We start from the raw sequence: 17,055 nt of genomic DNA on the forward strand, positions 1-17,055 counted from the left end.
GACTGATCACACTGACCTGGATGGAGATGTAGACGGCGTCCAGCACCACCGTGCTGTACTCCGGTGCAGCCCGAGCCTGTCTCGAGGACGAGCTGTTCATGTTGTCGGGGATCTCCAGAACTCCGATGACCGTCAGCTTGTTGAGGGGAGGAGTGTCCCTGTCCAACACGACCCACTTCCCTGTGGAGATACAGAGGTATTATAATACAACACTATACAATCACAAAATCCGGTTATTGTGTATTTAAAAACAACACTGTGAACATAAACAACCGTTTTTATTTTGTTTTCTTCCACACGTTACCTGATGGGATGACCACATCGGAGCCCTCTGTAGGTGCAGTGAAGTTGTTTTCAGGTGAGCTTGTCCAGAAAGAAGCATTAGACCACCGGCTAGAGAGAAACACGCACAAACAAAGAACTGTTAGCGGTAGGAAACCAGAGTAAACATGAGAACTATTTTCAGTTTTATAAATTACATATATTGTGATATTTAAAACATATGTAGCCCTGGGAGGGCCATGGAGGGAGGAAAAAATCAAAGGTTAACATTTGTTTACTTTTAAGAGACCTCACAGAAAAATCTTTAAAAAAAAAAAATCCGTATCCCTTCCGATTTAAGTTGTATTTTTCTTGTAAAAAGTGAATAAGATCTAATACAACAATACAAATTTAAATATTTAAGTTAAAAACAAGTAATATATTTAGATAGCACTGCAAAATAAGTATTTTAGGATTTGCTTATAGACTAATATGTCTTTATAAATTTGACATTTTTTCAGATTAAACTAAATCATATATATATACACACAACACTGTGACAACAAAATGCATACTCCTACATTTAATACTTAAAGTACATTTGGTTATTAATACTGAGTACTGACTGACTATAGCCCGCTGAGTTTGAATAACTTTCTTCCTGGTCATGAACATCATGGTGCATTGGGGGGAGGGTTAAACGTACATGAAGTTGCCAGGCCGGTGGGTGGGTAAGGGGGCGAGTGTGACTGGAGGTGGTGGCGTTGGTGGGATGCAGTTGGGGTAGAAGCAGCGGTAGACCTTGAAGTTGACCGCGGAGTCCGTCATGGAGCGGTCCACGCTGGCGCGACGCCTGCGCTGGCTTGTTTTCCCAGACACTGCAGACACAACACGATGGCAAATGGATGAAGGCGCACAGATGACTAAGATCGCTGAATGTGTTGCTGAATGTTTACGCGTGATTTAGGGGTAAATAATCTCAAAGGACAAAGATGTTCATTTAGACCAATAACAATAACAGCTGATAATGATGAATGGCGATAATTAGTGTAGTTTATGCCACATTTTAAAGGAGACATATTATGCTAATTTTCAGGTTCTTACATGTATTTTTACATGCTTTAATGTTCAAAAAACACATTATTTTTCTCATACTGGCTGAATACACCTGTTTTCACCCTCTTTCTAAAACGCTCTGTTTCAGACAGCCCAGGCGCTATCTTGTTTAGTCTGACCAACAGTCCCAAACCCAAAGATATTCAATTTACAATGATATATATTTAAGATTTCATATTTAAGAAGCTACAACCTTTCAATGTTTGCGTAATAAACAACTTAAAAACAATCATCAAAATTAGCAAGAGATCCGTGTCAAAGTGTGTCTAACCGATGTAGTAGAGGTTGTTGGAGCTGCTGTTGAAGTACCAGTCTCCGTTATTGTTGTCACTGAAGCTCAGCGGCTTCGACGAGGCGTTCCTCTCATCGATGATCCTGAATCTGTCTGGCTTCTGGGTGAAGTTGTGGTTGATGATCACGTATTGATCCGACTGTGATAAGGGGAAACATACAGGGGAAAAAAACCCCATCAGTATACTGTAAATAGGCAGAAAGCTACATTTACAGTAACGTCCTGTCATATCACAGCATGTGTAGGGCCTCTCACGTACGCCAAAGCTGTAGAATTTTGCTGCGTAAGTGATGTTGGTGATGTGATCCATATCGTTGAAGTACCAGTTGTACGTTTTTCCAGAGGGCAGCATGGCCATCCAGCCGAGCTTATGAGTCATTCTCTTCTTCAGATAGGGAATCGCACTGCTGCCTGTAATTAAAAACAACGTATATATATATATATGTATATATATATATATATATATATATATATATATATATATATATATATATATATATATGTATATATATATATATATATATATATATATATACTCTCATACTATATTACAGCAGATATGTTTATACATTTGAATCCCCCATTTAGCATTTAAAAGCTTTTTTTTTTTTAAATCACACCTTAATGTAGTTGTACTTAAATAAAAGTGTTTATTCTTATACAATATTTGTCAACTATGAGGACATATTTTATATTATTACAACTGTGTGATAGAAAAAAAAACATGTCATTCATTATAACTTTATACATCACATTTAAATGTATAAATATGAATATATATTTACATTATTTGTGTTATATGCTATTTCTGCAGTAACAAACATTTCCATGACAGCGATCTACTGCACTTCTCACTAATCACCAGTAGAGGTCAATACAGATTTACAGATGACTTTCTGCTTTCTCAACAACAAACTGACATGAAAAAGTACTTTGTCTGTGTGTTTTAGTACCATGGGAGTTGGTTAAGATGACGTCCTTGGCCTTCAGAGAGGCCGGCGACGGGTTGTTGAACGCCAAGCGATGGAAGTTGACGGTGTGGTCGCACACGGCGCCCGGGAAGCCCACGCTCCAATCGACACTCTGGGAGCAGTGAGCGGGGTCGAGCAGGGGGCTCATGGGCACCACTTTGTAGTTGATGTTTCCTGAAAACAAGGAATAGTGGTTCAGTTGGATGCAGGGATGGAGGATAAGACCACCGGAGCTGCATTAACCGGACTTTTAAAAACTGGTATTTGCAGTTTTATGGTGCGGCCGGACATGTTGGTTAAATGAGCTGACTTAGGTCTTATTGACTTACTTAAATAGATATAAATTTGAACCACTGTCTTCAGTAGGAACCAATAGTCTACAACCAAGGTAGGGAATTATGTTTGGTTTTGGCTATTTGATGGCAATAAGAAATATACTTTTATAACAGTTTTCTGAAAATGGATTGAGGGACTGATTGAAGAAGTAGTTTGGAAAGGTTATACAACATCGAGTACCTGCGAGCGAGCCATCAGTGTCCACCAGCTGCACCTCATGCTGCCACCTGAAGCCGGCCTTGTTGGGGGAGTTGTAGTACTGGATCCCACTAAACCTGACAGCCCAGCCACCACAGCGGTCCACACACGTCCCGTCGATCGCGGCCACCCCGATGGCTGCGCAAGAGCTACGGTTGAAGTTGATGAACTTGGTGTTGAGGACACTCAGGCCATCGTCCAGAGGCGCGATGACACCTCGGCGCGTGCAGTAGTTATCTCCCAGTCCGAGCTCGTCCACGTGGCCCACGATGGTGCAGTTGGACATCGTCGCCCCTCCTTCCTCTCCGTAGCTCTTCACGGCCCACGGCAGGATGCGCTTGGCTTCGATACCGGCTTTCTCGTTGTTGACCATGGTGAAGTCGAGAAACACAACGGCGCCCACGTTGACCCACTCGGCGCCTTTCTCACAGTTCCAGGCGATGAGGGAGCGGAAGACAGCGGGCTCGGGGGTATTGGAGCGACAGCCTCCGTTCTTCATGGGGAAGTAGTCCGTGAAGATCCAGAGGCCGAACCAGCCCTGGGAGTGCGCGGTGTTGTTGTAAAACTCACCGAGGGGAACCCTCTTCTGGCAGATGTTAGGGTCGTAGGACGGGCCGTCGGGGTGCTCGTGCATGCGGTACCAGAAGCCGAAGTGAGTGCCCCCCGCGGCAACGTTATGGCGGATGATGTTGTTGGGATTGGTGATCCAGTAGGCGGCGGGCGTGACGTCGTCGTTCAGCAGGCTGGTGCTCTGTTTGACGAACACGGCCAGGTTGTACTGCAGGATGTTCCCCGTCTCGATGCCGTCCTCGATGAAGAAGGCCCCGCCCATGATGTCGTAGATGACGTTGTGCTCCACCACCAGATTGTGGGTGTTGTGGATGGTCACGGCCCTGTTGAAGGTCCGGTGGATACTACAACCCCGCACGTATGACTTATGGTTGACGTCTCCCATCAGATGCCAGTGGATGGGATAACGCCCCAGCCTGAAGGCCTGTCCTGCATTGTAGACCTAAAAAAGCATAAAGTTTATCATTTGAATTTGTGTGATTTGTCTCAGTAATCTGATCAACATGATTAGATGCAAAGGATAAAACACGTTAGAGCAGAGAAAGCTTGAAGCGTCTCACCTCAACATTGCTCAGTCTGCCTGTGACGAGATCCTTATTTGGTGTGGGTGCGTGGAACATGATGCAGCCTCCAAACTGGTCGCTGCCGGTCTCCTCTCCAAACCTTCCTTGGAAACAGGTTTGAGTGCTGAATTCACCTGCAGCACAGGGACAGAAAGATGTTTACCCATACATGTTGGTGAATCTGAAGTGGTTGTCAGTTTGAATATATTTGACTGCACAGCATCGTTATGTCTCTTCTTTACTTTTACACAGCCGTTTGTGTCGAATCAAATCAGACAAGTTAAAACACAGTACCTGTGTTGAAGCCGTCGGGGCAGGCTTTGATCTTTTCGTCCCATTCTTGGTGTTCGGAGCCTCGCACCACGATGTTCCTGGTGAGGAGACCCACCTCGGCTCGGCCCTCAAACACCATACCATCGGGCAGCGTGACGGTCACCCCGAGGTGAGTGTACTTGAGCGGTTCGGTCAGGGTTATGGTCCTGCCGTCGGTCGACACGCCGGCGATCCTCATCTGCTCGTTCTCTCTCTGGCTGTGCCTGAAAAACGAAAATACATGATTTCTACTTGCGGCTCCATGACATTGTTTGATTTAAAGTTAACTACCACAGAGGCAGCTCCTCTGCTAAGCTAGGCTAGTTACCTTTTAGCAGGGCTAGTTTATCTGGGGTTCCTTTTGTTTTTTTCTCCATTATATTTTAATTTAGCTACCGCCTTATTTATGGATTACAACAAACTCCCAAAAAAGATTTTGGAACATTTTTATGGGGTCAGATCAGTCTCAATAATTGCAAATGCAAACAGAAAGATTCACAAATGCGCACAGAACAATTCACAAATATATTCGATTTACAAATGCACACAGAAGGATTTCAAAAAACCCACAAACAAATGTGGAGCGATCCACAAACAAATGCAGTGCGATCCACAAACAAATAGAAAAAATCCACACACAAATACATACAAATGCAGAACTATATTTGTGAATCGTTCTGTGTGCATTTTTGAATCTTTCTGTTTGCATTTGTAAGTCTTTCTGTGTGCATTTGCAATTATTGAGACTGATCTGACCCCATACATTTTTGTCTTCACTCAATGTTGACACAATTATACAATTTGTATTTTGACTTTTAATCATTGTGTTTTTCTGCTTCGACCACCTGCATAAATTGGAGACCGCACCTGTGGCCGGTGGAGGCGATGACAATTTCATCTCCAGCTTTCCACGTCACCTCCTTCATCAGAGTCAGTGTGACGGAGCCTTTGGCCGCCGTCTGGGCCAGGTGGGTCCAGGGGACAGGGACTGGGATGCCTGGAGGAACAGGTTGTCAACAATGAATTGCACCCGAGGAGGGCAGGTGAGGTGTCACTCATAATGACATCCATAATCCCTTCAGGACACACGACTAAAATGACTCTGTCAGTTTAGCGTTACGTGACATAATGACATGTAATCAGGGTTTTTTAGGAATATTTGGGTCACGACTATTTCAGTTCTCTGTTGCTGCTGGCGGTGGAAGTATTCTGATAGTTTTAAGATATACAGCAAATTATTTAATCTCACTATAAAAAGTGTTGGTAGGCAGATTCTTTTCTTTGAACAGAGCCAGGCTAGCTGTTTCCCACTGTTATCAGACTTTGTGCTAAGCTAAGCTAACTGTCTGCTGGCTGTAGCTTCATATTTAGCGTACATCTGTTTGAATGTGTTTGTTTCATACCGTGCAGGTCCAGCACTCCCTCTCTGACACCCAGCGTCTTGGCTCCATAAACAGGTATTTCAGGTGAGCGCAGGTTTCCATGGAGCGTGATGATGGCTTTGTGCTGGAATGGCGCCCCCTCCTGGCCGATCTGGAGCAGTCCACCGTCCGTGATCAGGATGTTTTCTGCCTGCAGCTCTACGTCCGCCTCATCAAACACCAACGCGCCTCCTGAGGACAAAGAAACAGTAAGTTTCAAACTCAAGACTAGTGGCGAAAAAAAACATTTACACAATACTTTAGGTATTTGTCCTAGCTGACAAATTTTGCCTAAGTCATAGGTTGCCAGACTATCGCAGTGCTGACACAGGCAACCATGCATGCTAACAGCCACAAAAAAAGAGTGAACCATTCACCCCGACATGCAAACCTATGCTGACACAGGGAGAACATGCAAACTTCACACAGAAGGGCCGTCCAGCCCGGGCTCCTCTTGCTCTGAGGTGACAGTGCTAGCCACTACACCACATGTATGAGGTACTATTTCAGTGACATGTAATCCGTCGGTTCCTTCAAACACACAATGTGCGTAGTTAAACATGTCCAAAACAGCCAGGATCAAGTCCTTTGTGTACCTTGAATGAGGAGCATTTTCAGCACAGGGGTGCTGGTGTCCAGCAGGATGGTCTGGCCTTTAGTGATGACGGCAAACGAGCCCTTCTCAGGTGGAGACAGACCGCCCCACGTGAACCTGGACGACCACACGTCCACGTAGAAGAAGTCCGCTTTATCCTGAGGAAAGAGGCGAATAACAAACATGTGTTATAGAGACATGAGTCTCATCATATAAGGAACTGTGTTGTGAGTCAGGTCGGGGGACGTGATCTCACCATCTTGGCGATGCCTCGGTCTCTGATGCTGAGTCTGACTTTGGTTTCCTGAGACTGTCGCTGAGAGTTGGTCACACAGACGACGTGTGTGCTGTTGGTGGACTGAATGTCGCACACGGAGCCCGCCACGGTCACGTTGACTTCATTTATGTTGGTGCTGTGGGGCAGGAAAGTGAGCGGTCAATAGATCCATGAATTAATTGATTATATTATACATTTTACTGTGACATACACATATTATATGTGTATAAAAGATAACATACTTTACCATAACATGATAACCCTGTATACAATAATGTACCGTACCTCAGTTAAATTGCACATGTATAGTAAGAATTTATATAATTTTATTAAGGATAATATAATACAATAGCATGCTGGATAGCAATGACTGTAATATAATAAAATATACCTTACTTTAACATACCATATCATGCTACAATATATATAGTTTATATACCATACTAAAACATTATAATGTACCACGTAGTTTACCCTATATTATCATACAACATAACATTATTTTACATTAAGTTGTAATAGTATAATATAATATTACAATTAATGATATAATATAATTAATAGAATAGAGGGGAATATTTATGTTTATATTTATGTGTTACTATGGTGTCTTGATATATAAAACTATATGATATAATGTTTAACATATAAGTATGAATATATTTTTTCTGTTCTTCATCATAATGTGCTTTTAATGGGCTGTATGTGTATATAAAACTGTACAATGAAGCTTTATTCTTGGCACTATTTATAAACTAATTATATTAAAAGTATTATTTTCGTATCGTTCAATTTCTAAAATCACTTTTTGACAAAAACAAGAGAAGGTCTTTATATTAAACCCAATGAAAGCAAAGACGTCCCCTGGGACAAATTGTGTAACGTGAGTCGAGCGCTTGATTGTTAACCAGCGGTCCCTAATCCGGGGGTGTGTCTCTCCATTGTGCTATGTTCCTTCACTGCACCTGAAACCGGAGCCGGTGATTGTGAGCCGCGTGCCTCCGGCGGTGCCTCCTCTGCGCGGAGAGACCTCGGTGATCACCGGAGTCATCTGAGATTTGTAGGCGTAGCCGTCTGATATGTTGACGGCGTCCAGCTGGTTGATGACGGCGACCACGCAGCTCACCTCCGACTGAGTGCCTGGGAGCAGACGGAACAGCAGGCGGGACAGACGACAACAAAAGGGACAGGAAGAATCGAGATGCGTGCTCAGAGATAACAAACAGCCTTCAGATGTCTTATCATCCCTGACAACTTATTTTCTTACACAACATGCCCCTGATTGCATTGACATTGTCTCCTGCCATGAAAGGCTGTCAACATTCCTCTTTGTCCAGCTTAATGAGTCGAGAACTAAAAATATCGTGAACCGGCAGGAACACATTCTTTCCAAAAGAAAAACTTGAAAACCCTTCAACAAGCTGTACTACGAAGTAAAATAACTGATAAAAATGTGGGTTTTTTTGGGATGTATAAGAGCGTAAGTTTGGTTTCAGAAATCAAGATGAAATTGGTCACTGTGCTTCCCGTAATAATGGCAGTACATAAATAAATACTTCGTACATCTCTTAGTGCACTAACGCTACTAAAAATCCCCCAACAAGTGGACTATCCTGGTGAAGTAAAGGACGCTGAACTAAACTTACCGTTGATGGACGGAGACTGGCAGTACAGACGGGATGATGTGGAACCCTCTCGGCGAACTTCACACTCCTTCCCGCAGATCGTCACATTGGAGGTGTGCGGGTCGAACCCAGAACCCTGCACCGACAGCAGAGCGCCGCCGCCATAACTTCCTGAGTCACGGATGAGGGAGGAAGAATTGATCAATACCAGACTTGAATTGTGAGGAAGAAAAGAAAACTAGGAGTATGAGGATAAAGACAAACAAATTTAAAATGTACACACAAGCATGCAAACAAGAAATGGATTGGATAGGATACCCTGGTTGGGCTGCACGCTGCTCAGCGTCAGCTCGTGCGTGAACATGACGTCCGACTGGGCGTGACCTTTGACCTGGTGGTACAGCGCGACTGGGTACGCCCCCCCCGGGTTGTCTCCCGCAGTGCACTGAACCTGTGTGTCAGAGACGGTGGACAGGACACAGGGGACGTGGTTTATGGTGACGGAGACGTGCTGGGAGTCGTTACCAAATCCTGAGCCTGTCAGCGTGACGGTCGCGCCGCTCGGCCCTGTGGGAAATAAACCCAGGGGAAGGTTATCATAGACATTGGTGAACACATAAGGTAAACACACACACACACACACACACACACACACACAAATGCTCAGACGGATCCACTGATGTATGTGTTACTTTAATTATGATGGCTTCATTGTTTTTATCAAAATTGTAGAGTTACAGAAAGCTTTAAAAGTTTTCGAAAACTTCAACTTGAAACATGCCATCAACCATCTGGAAAAAAATAGATTTTCTGAAGCACAAGCGTCGTGCAGAAAGCTGAGAATAACCCACCCAAATAAAATATCTGCTGCTTTTGAACCCTTAAGATTACATTTAAAGATTACACTTTAGAGTTTACTATAAAATGGAATAAGTCTAAGTAATGATGACCCAAAACTATAGAGGAATCAATTTGTGCTTTTTATTAGGTTTTGTGCTTTTAAAAAAAGTCTCCTTTTTCAAGGGTGATTAAGGAAGAGAACAAATGCCATCCCAAACAAGGAAACAAACTCTCCTCCTGACCAGTGTTACCATGGCTACAGGATGCGTAGGACCGTAGTTACCAGAGCTGGGGCTGATGGAGCTGATGATGGGCGTTTCGGCTGCGGAGTAGGTGAAGTTGAGCGGAGGGTACCGCACCGAGAAGACCTGGACGTCGGCGGTTACCAGCCCCTCGCGGCCAGGAGGCGTCAGGCAGCGGAGCAGGCCCGGCGTCACCTCCTGAACCTCGCAGGGCGAGCCACCGACCGTCACGCTGGTGTTCCCCGGAGCGAAGCCATTTCCGGTGAAGACGAGAGGGGTCCCTCCAGCCAGGCTGCCCACGTCCAGGTTGAGGGTGGCTCGGGCACGGCTGCTCAGGGTGGCGGAACCGGATGCAAGGCCCTTGCTTCTCACAATCACTCTGACTGGGTGTTCTCCTGCGGGGAGGGCGTTTACCATCAGCGTAATGTTGCCGTCAGTCACGGCGGTGACCCTCAGCTCCGAGGTCCCGGCAAAGACCGCCACGTTGTCCACGCTGCTGCCAAAGCCTGAGCCGGAGACGGTGACGGTGGTCGGGTCGCTGATGCTGTCGGGGGAAATACTGGAGACTGTGGGAGTGACGGAGGAAGAGTACTTGAAGAAGCAGTTTGAATCACAGGAGCTTAGGATCCTGCCCGCGTGGAAGACGACATCACCGGCCTGCGGCTGAGAGGGAGCGGTGTCGCAGGTGATGTGAGTGTAATTGAGTGACACAGCGGAGCACGGCTGGCCGGCCACAGTCACCTGTCCTCCGGAGAAGCCGGATCCGCGGACGTGGAGCCGCGTGTGGCCGTTGGGGCTGCCGACTGGAGGCGAGGCGGAGTCGATCACCGGCAGAACCACAAAGCGGCGGCCGAGCTCGTTCGGCACGGTGATGATGCCGCTGCCCAGGTTGTTGACTCTGACGGCTACGGGGAGAGCGAAGCCGATGGGAAGCTGGCTGTCGCCGCCGAGCCGACAGTTGATCTCAGAGTGAGAGCTGTTGATCACCTGGCAGGGCTGATCTCCCACTGTCACCTACAGGACACACAGACGCAGACAGGTGAGAAAAACTCTCAGCAGCACAAAGATGAATTAACATTTCAATCCATTTGAGATTTAAATCCATTGAAATAGATAAGGCTGTAAAAAGTCTCCTGCTAACCTCATTAGCGCAGGCGGTGTCGCTGAAGGCTGTGCCCTCAATGTGGATGACCTGGTGGTATGATCCCTGGTTGGGAGAGATGGAGTGGACTGTGGGGGTGGAGCAGGCAGAGGCGCTGAAGGAAATGCCGCCTGAGGTCACATTGGTCTGCGGGCACTGTGGGGAGGCGACGCACTGCGGGGCTGCTCTGGAGACGCGACGAGAACCTGAAGGGAGGGACAGTTTGATCCGTTGAATTGTCTTTAATTTGACTCGGACCTCATTTGGCTGGATGTTGAGAGTCCTGTCTATCTTTAAATATCAAAAGATAAACGTCATTCCCCTGATCTGACCTGATTTACGTCTTAAACACGTCAAATAATAATAATTACACCTGTTCGAATTTGTGTTTTCTTTTTAAATGATTTCTATGACTGTATTATATTGATGTTTGTATGTTTTCATTAGGTGCATTAGTGTACAAATGGCATAGCCTATTAGTGGCATATACATCCCCTTCCACTGCCTCCCTGACTACAGGGTCACAATGATAATAAGTCATGGGACTTCTATCCTGATGAATTTTAGCACTTTATGCACATTTGTGGACTGTATTTTTAATATATCAAATCAGATCATATTCTTAAGGAGCTCCCCGAGTATTTTACTTTCACTGGAGGATCAAGCTGCCGACTGAGAGCGTCTCATCCACATCTATACGTTTACCTCCGGTCACGTGTCTGGCCTCCATGCCTCCCACGCTGACAGAGACCCCGCTTCTCTTCTCCGGTCGGGCCTCGGCTTTCACGACTCCCTGCAGGCTCCTGAGTTTGGCGTCGTCTATGTAGCCACTGCTGTAGTAATACACACCGGGCGCAGTGAAGCGGTAGTTGAAAAACCCTGAGGGGGAGCGAGAGAGTTCATAAGTACTGTACCGTATGGGACATTGAATCATAACGAAGCATTCTTGGACATGGTGTGCATTCGTCTCAACACATCACATTCCTCACGTCACATATCACATCATTACAACATCGCAGACACGACAAGATTTTAATTTAAATCAGATCATGTTGATGTATTAATTGTGCAGCTGCAGCAGAATTTATGGGAAATTAACTAGAAGTGAACCATAAATGTCCTTTTTCTTAATCCACTAAGAAAAGGGTGAACACAGACCAACGGACCATATTGCAATTCAAGAAAGTATGAGCTGCAATTACAGCTATTATTATTATTATTATTGTATTTTTCTTTACATCCAGGCTTAAAAATCTCCAACAAAGCACTTTATAGTTGTTTGCAATGTATTTATTGTTTATTTATTAATCTAATTGACGGGGACAGTGCACAGCTTCTTAGCCGTACCAAAGATAGCTATAAGCTCATTTACATCTGTATTCCCTGGGCAGGAAATAGAATTAAAAAAATAACATATCTGTTTAGAGTCATGATGCTCTTTTTGAGCTCTCTTCTTAGATAGTTCTTGCTTGAAAAAGAGATTTTAATATCACTTTTATCTGATTAATCAAAGGAAAAGAAGAAGAGAGAACAAACCCAACACAAAGCCTCATAACAAAATAAAGCTTCCCTGGCCCACTGATGATATTGAACAGTAAAAACAGGGCAGGTGACTCCGTATTCTACCTTTGGCTGTATTGGTGTCTCCGCTGTAGAGTGGTCCCCCATCGTGGGCGGTTTCACTCGGGCTGGAAACACTAACGACCCCGTAAGCGTCTTTCTGGAAGGCCGGTGCCTCCCAGCGCCACAATACTGTGTCTCCGACAAACACCGTCAGTGAGGCGGGATTCCACGCATACCCCTGTCCATAAGCTGGAACACACAAACAAATGTAAAGTCTGACACACAAAATAACACACAGGAAAGGTTTCATTGTCTGAGATCAAGCAAGATGTTATTAAAATACCTTACAAGTGCAATTCTAAATGTGGCTAATTATGAAAAACTGGAGGTGGAACAGGTTTTGAAACAGTCTCTAAGTGCAGACCTGTTTCATCTGCAGGCGACAGCTTCGTTGCTTGCTGCAGCTTTGGGAAACGTGATCCTCTTTCTGTTGTATTCTGTTTTAGTCAACTCAGATTAAATTTGACACCTACAGAAAGGATCGAAACGTTAACCTACTGCTGTGGGATCCCTGGTTGGTGACGATGTGAGTCTTCTCCTCCGACTGCAACACACACTGCAGTTCGTTCTCTGAGGCGGCCTTCACTTCACACTCAACTCCTCCTGTTACATCGCAAACCAACACAAAACATGTGTGAGAACACATACGGAACCTGAAGCGGTCGCATTATTGTGCAGCGTTTCCATATTCACGCCTGGTTACATCACTGTAGATTTCCACAGATGGAATCTTGTTGTTAAACACTGACAATGTTGAATGGTTTTTGGTGGGGACTGTTGGCGTGGTAATAAGTCTGTTTGATATAGCCGTGTCTCATTTTGCTTACCGACGGAGACTTTGTTGTCCGAGGTATTGTTGCTGAAACCAGAACCAGACACAGTCAGCATGGTTCCTCCCATCAAGGAGCCGATTTGTGGGGAGATGCTGTAGATTTCCAGGATGTATTCAATGGTGGCGTTCACACCGTTGCTATGAAACGAAAACAAAAAAGTTCAATTAAGTCCCAAAATGAACCACGCCCTCTGGCTTGTGAGCTAAATTGATTGCGTAGTATGATCTGTTTTGAAGTGTGTCATTGGTTGTACTGTGAAAATACAAGTGGGATAAGGAGGATTTACCCACCATAGTTGTTTCATTGGCCTTTAACTTGTGTACATTTTTAAAGACCGTCAGATGAGGTCAGCCTAAACCATTCCCTTTAATCAAATATAACACGTAATGCCATATCATTGTTCATTTATTGTGGGTACATCCTAAATGTAGAATTCCAGTAGAAGAGTTCAATCTGTGATCATGAGCTACTCTCGCTCAGGTGAATTGTTCTGTATCTGAAAAGTGTCGCCAATGCCAAAGTGTCTTAAAACTGCATTCTCTCTAATTGCCAGCAGGGGGCGACTCCTCTGGTTGCAAAAAGAGTCTGATTGTATAGAAGTCTATGAGAAAATGTTCCTACTTCTCTCTTGATTTACTACCTCAGTAAACATTGTAAACTTGAGTTTATGGTCTCAATCTCTAGTTTCAAGTCTTCTTCAATACAGCATGATGTTCATTTAGTAAATTATGATCCATTTAGAGTCAAATAAAGCAGAGTATACTATAGGGCAGGGCTACCTTGTGATTGACAGGTCGCTACCATAGCGTTGTACTTAAGATGGTGACGGCTAACAACCAAGGAGGACGATGGCCAAAACCCGAGGCCTCAACATGGCAGTCAACAAACCAATGGGTAACGTCACGATACATCCACCTCTCACATACAGTCTATGGTCTCTATCAAAGCCAGAAACCAGAGAAGCAAGTCTCAAACTTGAAATGTCACCAAGTACAGAAGTTGGAGCTGCTCTGTAGACAATGGTTGCGTCCAAAATTCCATACTAACGTGCTATTTAGTATACTTAAACAGTATGTGAGATTTTTTGTATGTCTGAAACCTGTCTGAGTATGAAACTGTGAAGGTGATCCGTCTCTTATTATTGATCAATAATAATAATAATAATCTTCAATACTCTTCAAATCAATCTGTGTTTGTGCTTTAATTTATGTTTTATTCTATTGTTTTGATATAATTCCCATGACAAAAGTAATAGTACATGAAATGCATACTGTTTCCAGAGAAATGTTGCAGTACGCAAACACTGGACACCACGTCGGCATTAATATCCCACAATGCACTGCGGTACAGAGTTCATAAATACTGTACTGTATGTGACGTTCAAATCATAAAGCATTCTTGGACATTTTGTGCATTCGTCTCTCACGCTTGTTGGAAGGTGTGACACATCACATGTCACACATCACATTCCTCATGTGACATATCACAACATAGGTACGCTAGCATGACAGTGTACAGCTCTGTAACTCCAATAACACTTTAATTGGAGTATGTTGAACTATGATACACATATTGGGCATGTGGTGCATGGTATGTCATTTTGGAAGCGGTAAATGAATTTGAGACTGATTTTGTGAACCTACAGAATGTTTGTTTACGTTATGTTATAATCTATTGTAGCGTTCTCAGTTGTGAAACAGAAAAAGTACCTATATGATTAGAAGCTCAGTGTCGTCTCAAACATCTTTCACAATTCATTGTCTATGGCGCAGCTCCACACTTGACATCACAAGTGTGACTCGATGACATCACAAGTGTGAGTTTTAGCGCTGTAGTTTTTGGATTTGGGAGAGAGTTGTTCACGTTCACTAATGTTCTTTGGCTGTCTTGGACATTAGGAATAACATGTATGATTTTTGCAAATGGCCATAGTTCCCTTTTAATGTTTCCCCACATAAAAAAACAACTGCTTTACATGAACTAATTTACATGAACTACAGTTTTATGTTTCGTCTCCAAGCATGCTGTACATACTGTTTGATTTTTTGTTTGTGCATGTAAAAATCTAAAAACATCAGGGGACATTTCTAACAATAACAATACGTTTTTGATAAAAATCCTTATCTTCAGATCTACTCTGTGCCCTTTAGCATTGTGTAACAAAAGCTCTCTTGACACCTTTCTGGCCTGCAAGAAAGAATTCACAGCTGCCGATACGATCGGCATTCGCTCAGTCGGTGCATAACGGATGAACTGTTGCCGAAGTGAAAATGTCTGTCACGTTAGCTCTACCTTGTCTGGGGTTTGCCATTGTTTCCAAGCTGTACATCCACCTTGTGCGTGCCGGGCGGCAGCTCGGGGAGATGACAGGTGATGATTGTCGCCGTCCACTGCACCGTCGCACACTCCTTCCCGCCCACAAACACGACGCTGTCATTGTCTCGGCCTCCCAGGTTCGAGCCCTGGATGGTGAGAACCTCATGTCCTACACGAAAGGCGCCAAGAAAAGATTAGAGAAACGTCAACAGATCTTTTCCACGGAGGAGCTTCTGTCACTCAAGTGCCAAGATAATTAGCACTTGTCACCTGGTAAAGTGAGTACCACTGATTATTCGACACCTTAACACGTAGTCTTGTTGTGTGGATGCTTTGGTGTTGTTTACTATAAATGTGTGGGAAGATGTGGTAGCCTGTCATGGTCAGATTCTCAAGGTTTAGCGAGTACAAAGGTCAAAAACAGAAAACCTGCAAGTCAACATTACAGGACACACAAAAACAGAACTAACAAGGTGACGATGATGACATTGACAAAAGGCAGCGAGACGTGATGGTGGAGTCACATGCCAACTCTGAACAGTGAAGCACAAACGTCTTGCTATCTCTATTCCCTTCAGACACGTATATAATTGGACTGGTACATTATGTTCCTCAACAACAGGAAGAGCCCTGATGTTGACTATTAGTAACCTGTTCTATATCATCTTGTTTCAGAGTACAGCATAATGTTCCCAACAATCAAGAAGTAATACAAAACATATTGTCTTCCTGGAAGTAATTCACTTATGACAAATGTAGAATGACTTTAGATAACTTGTGATTTGTTTTGCGAGAGAGAAAAAAAAAGGCGTGGCATTGAAACACAATGAATACACATTGAATCTTTCTCTTTTTGTAAACAAAGAGAAAGCAGACCACGTATATCTGTTTCAATCTCTAGAGCGATAGTATTACTATTGACCTTTCAGGACAAAACAAATCCTCCCCGGTATACAAATGCATGAATACAGTTCATAAAGGCCTCCCAAACTCACCAAGCACAGTGGTACTGCTGGGACTCAGGCCTGAGATCCGGGCTGTCAGGTTGTTATCGTAGGTGAAGGAGCTGCTGGCTGTCTGACTCATGTTTCCCACCATCACTGTGACGGTCTGTGATCCTGCAGTCCCCTGAAATAAGTAATATAAGCATTTATTTATTCCGAAATAAGTCAAATAAGTTTATAGCTCAGGCTCTTTGCCAGGCTGGAAAATGTCTTTCAAATGAAAAATATAATTTATGTTCAATAAAACAGAGTTTTGTTGTTGCAGCCTTGCAGTACTTGGTCTGGTATGACCAGTAGCTTATAATGGCTCATATTATCTTATGTTATCCAACTTAAAGGATATCACTGAGTCCTTTTTCTGAATTTATGGCTCATCTCCATCTTTAAAGGTGCTAAATTCCAAATTCAGAACATATTTATGATTGAGGGATTGACTCCACACGGCTCTCAACATGGTGGCTAGAAGCTAACGGTGCTAACAGCACGGACAGTGCCAACAACAGCAACAGTGCTCATGTG

At 44.0% G+C, this 17,055-nt stretch overlaps 1 protein-coding gene across 1 annotated transcript in view; it reads right to left on the reverse strand.

The window, feature by feature from the left end:
- The window catches only part of pkhd1l1.1 (PKHD1 like 1, tandem duplicate 1), a 40,720-nt gene that overhangs the window by 10,327 nt on the left and 13,338 nt on the right, over nucleotides 1-17,055 (reverse strand). The window contains exons 31-54 of the mRNA XM_068710924.1: nucleotides 16,528-16,660; nucleotides 15,509-15,701; nucleotides 13,211-13,353; nucleotides 12,882-12,986; nucleotides 12,387-12,572; nucleotides 11,466-11,639; nucleotides 10,761-10,966; nucleotides 9,661-10,633; nucleotides 8,856-9,104; nucleotides 8,559-8,708; nucleotides 7,878-8,052; nucleotides 6,892-7,048; nucleotides 6,637-6,793; nucleotides 6,023-6,232; nucleotides 5,487-5,616; nucleotides 4,602-4,843; nucleotides 4,305-4,441; nucleotides 3,157-4,186; nucleotides 2,623-2,814; nucleotides 1,929-2,080; nucleotides 1,649-1,808; nucleotides 968-1,139; nucleotides 305-393; nucleotides 17-180 (exon numbers count right to left, since the gene is read on the reverse strand). Coding sequence (XP_068567025.1) covers nucleotides 17-180; nucleotides 305-393; nucleotides 968-1,139; nucleotides 1,649-1,808; nucleotides 1,929-2,080; nucleotides 2,623-2,814; nucleotides 3,157-4,186; nucleotides 4,305-4,441; nucleotides 4,602-4,843; nucleotides 5,487-5,616; nucleotides 6,023-6,232; nucleotides 6,637-6,793; nucleotides 6,892-7,048; nucleotides 7,878-8,052; nucleotides 8,559-8,708; nucleotides 8,856-9,104; nucleotides 9,661-10,633; nucleotides 10,761-10,966; nucleotides 11,466-11,639; nucleotides 12,387-12,572; nucleotides 12,882-12,986; nucleotides 13,211-13,353; nucleotides 15,509-15,701; nucleotides 16,528-16,660 — 5,679 coding nt within the window. The remainder of the gene's footprint in view (nucleotides 1-16; nucleotides 181-304; nucleotides 394-967; nucleotides 1,140-1,648; nucleotides 1,809-1,928; nucleotides 2,081-2,622; nucleotides 2,815-3,156; nucleotides 4,187-4,304; nucleotides 4,442-4,601; nucleotides 4,844-5,486; nucleotides 5,617-6,022; nucleotides 6,233-6,636; nucleotides 6,794-6,891; nucleotides 7,049-7,877; nucleotides 8,053-8,558; nucleotides 8,709-8,855; nucleotides 9,105-9,660; nucleotides 10,634-10,760; nucleotides 10,967-11,465; nucleotides 11,640-12,386; nucleotides 12,573-12,881; nucleotides 12,987-13,210; nucleotides 13,354-15,508; nucleotides 15,702-16,527; nucleotides 16,661-17,055) is intronic.

This window comes from Cebidichthys violaceus, unplaced genomic scaffold (assembly GCF_023349555.1).
Source record: "Cebidichthys violaceus isolate CVI_PGR_0920_01 unplaced genomic scaffold, fCebVio1.0.p SCAF_16, whole genome shotgun sequence".
Classification (NCBI taxonomy): Eukaryota; Metazoa; Chordata; class Actinopteri; order Perciformes; family Stichaeidae; genus Cebidichthys; species Cebidichthys violaceus.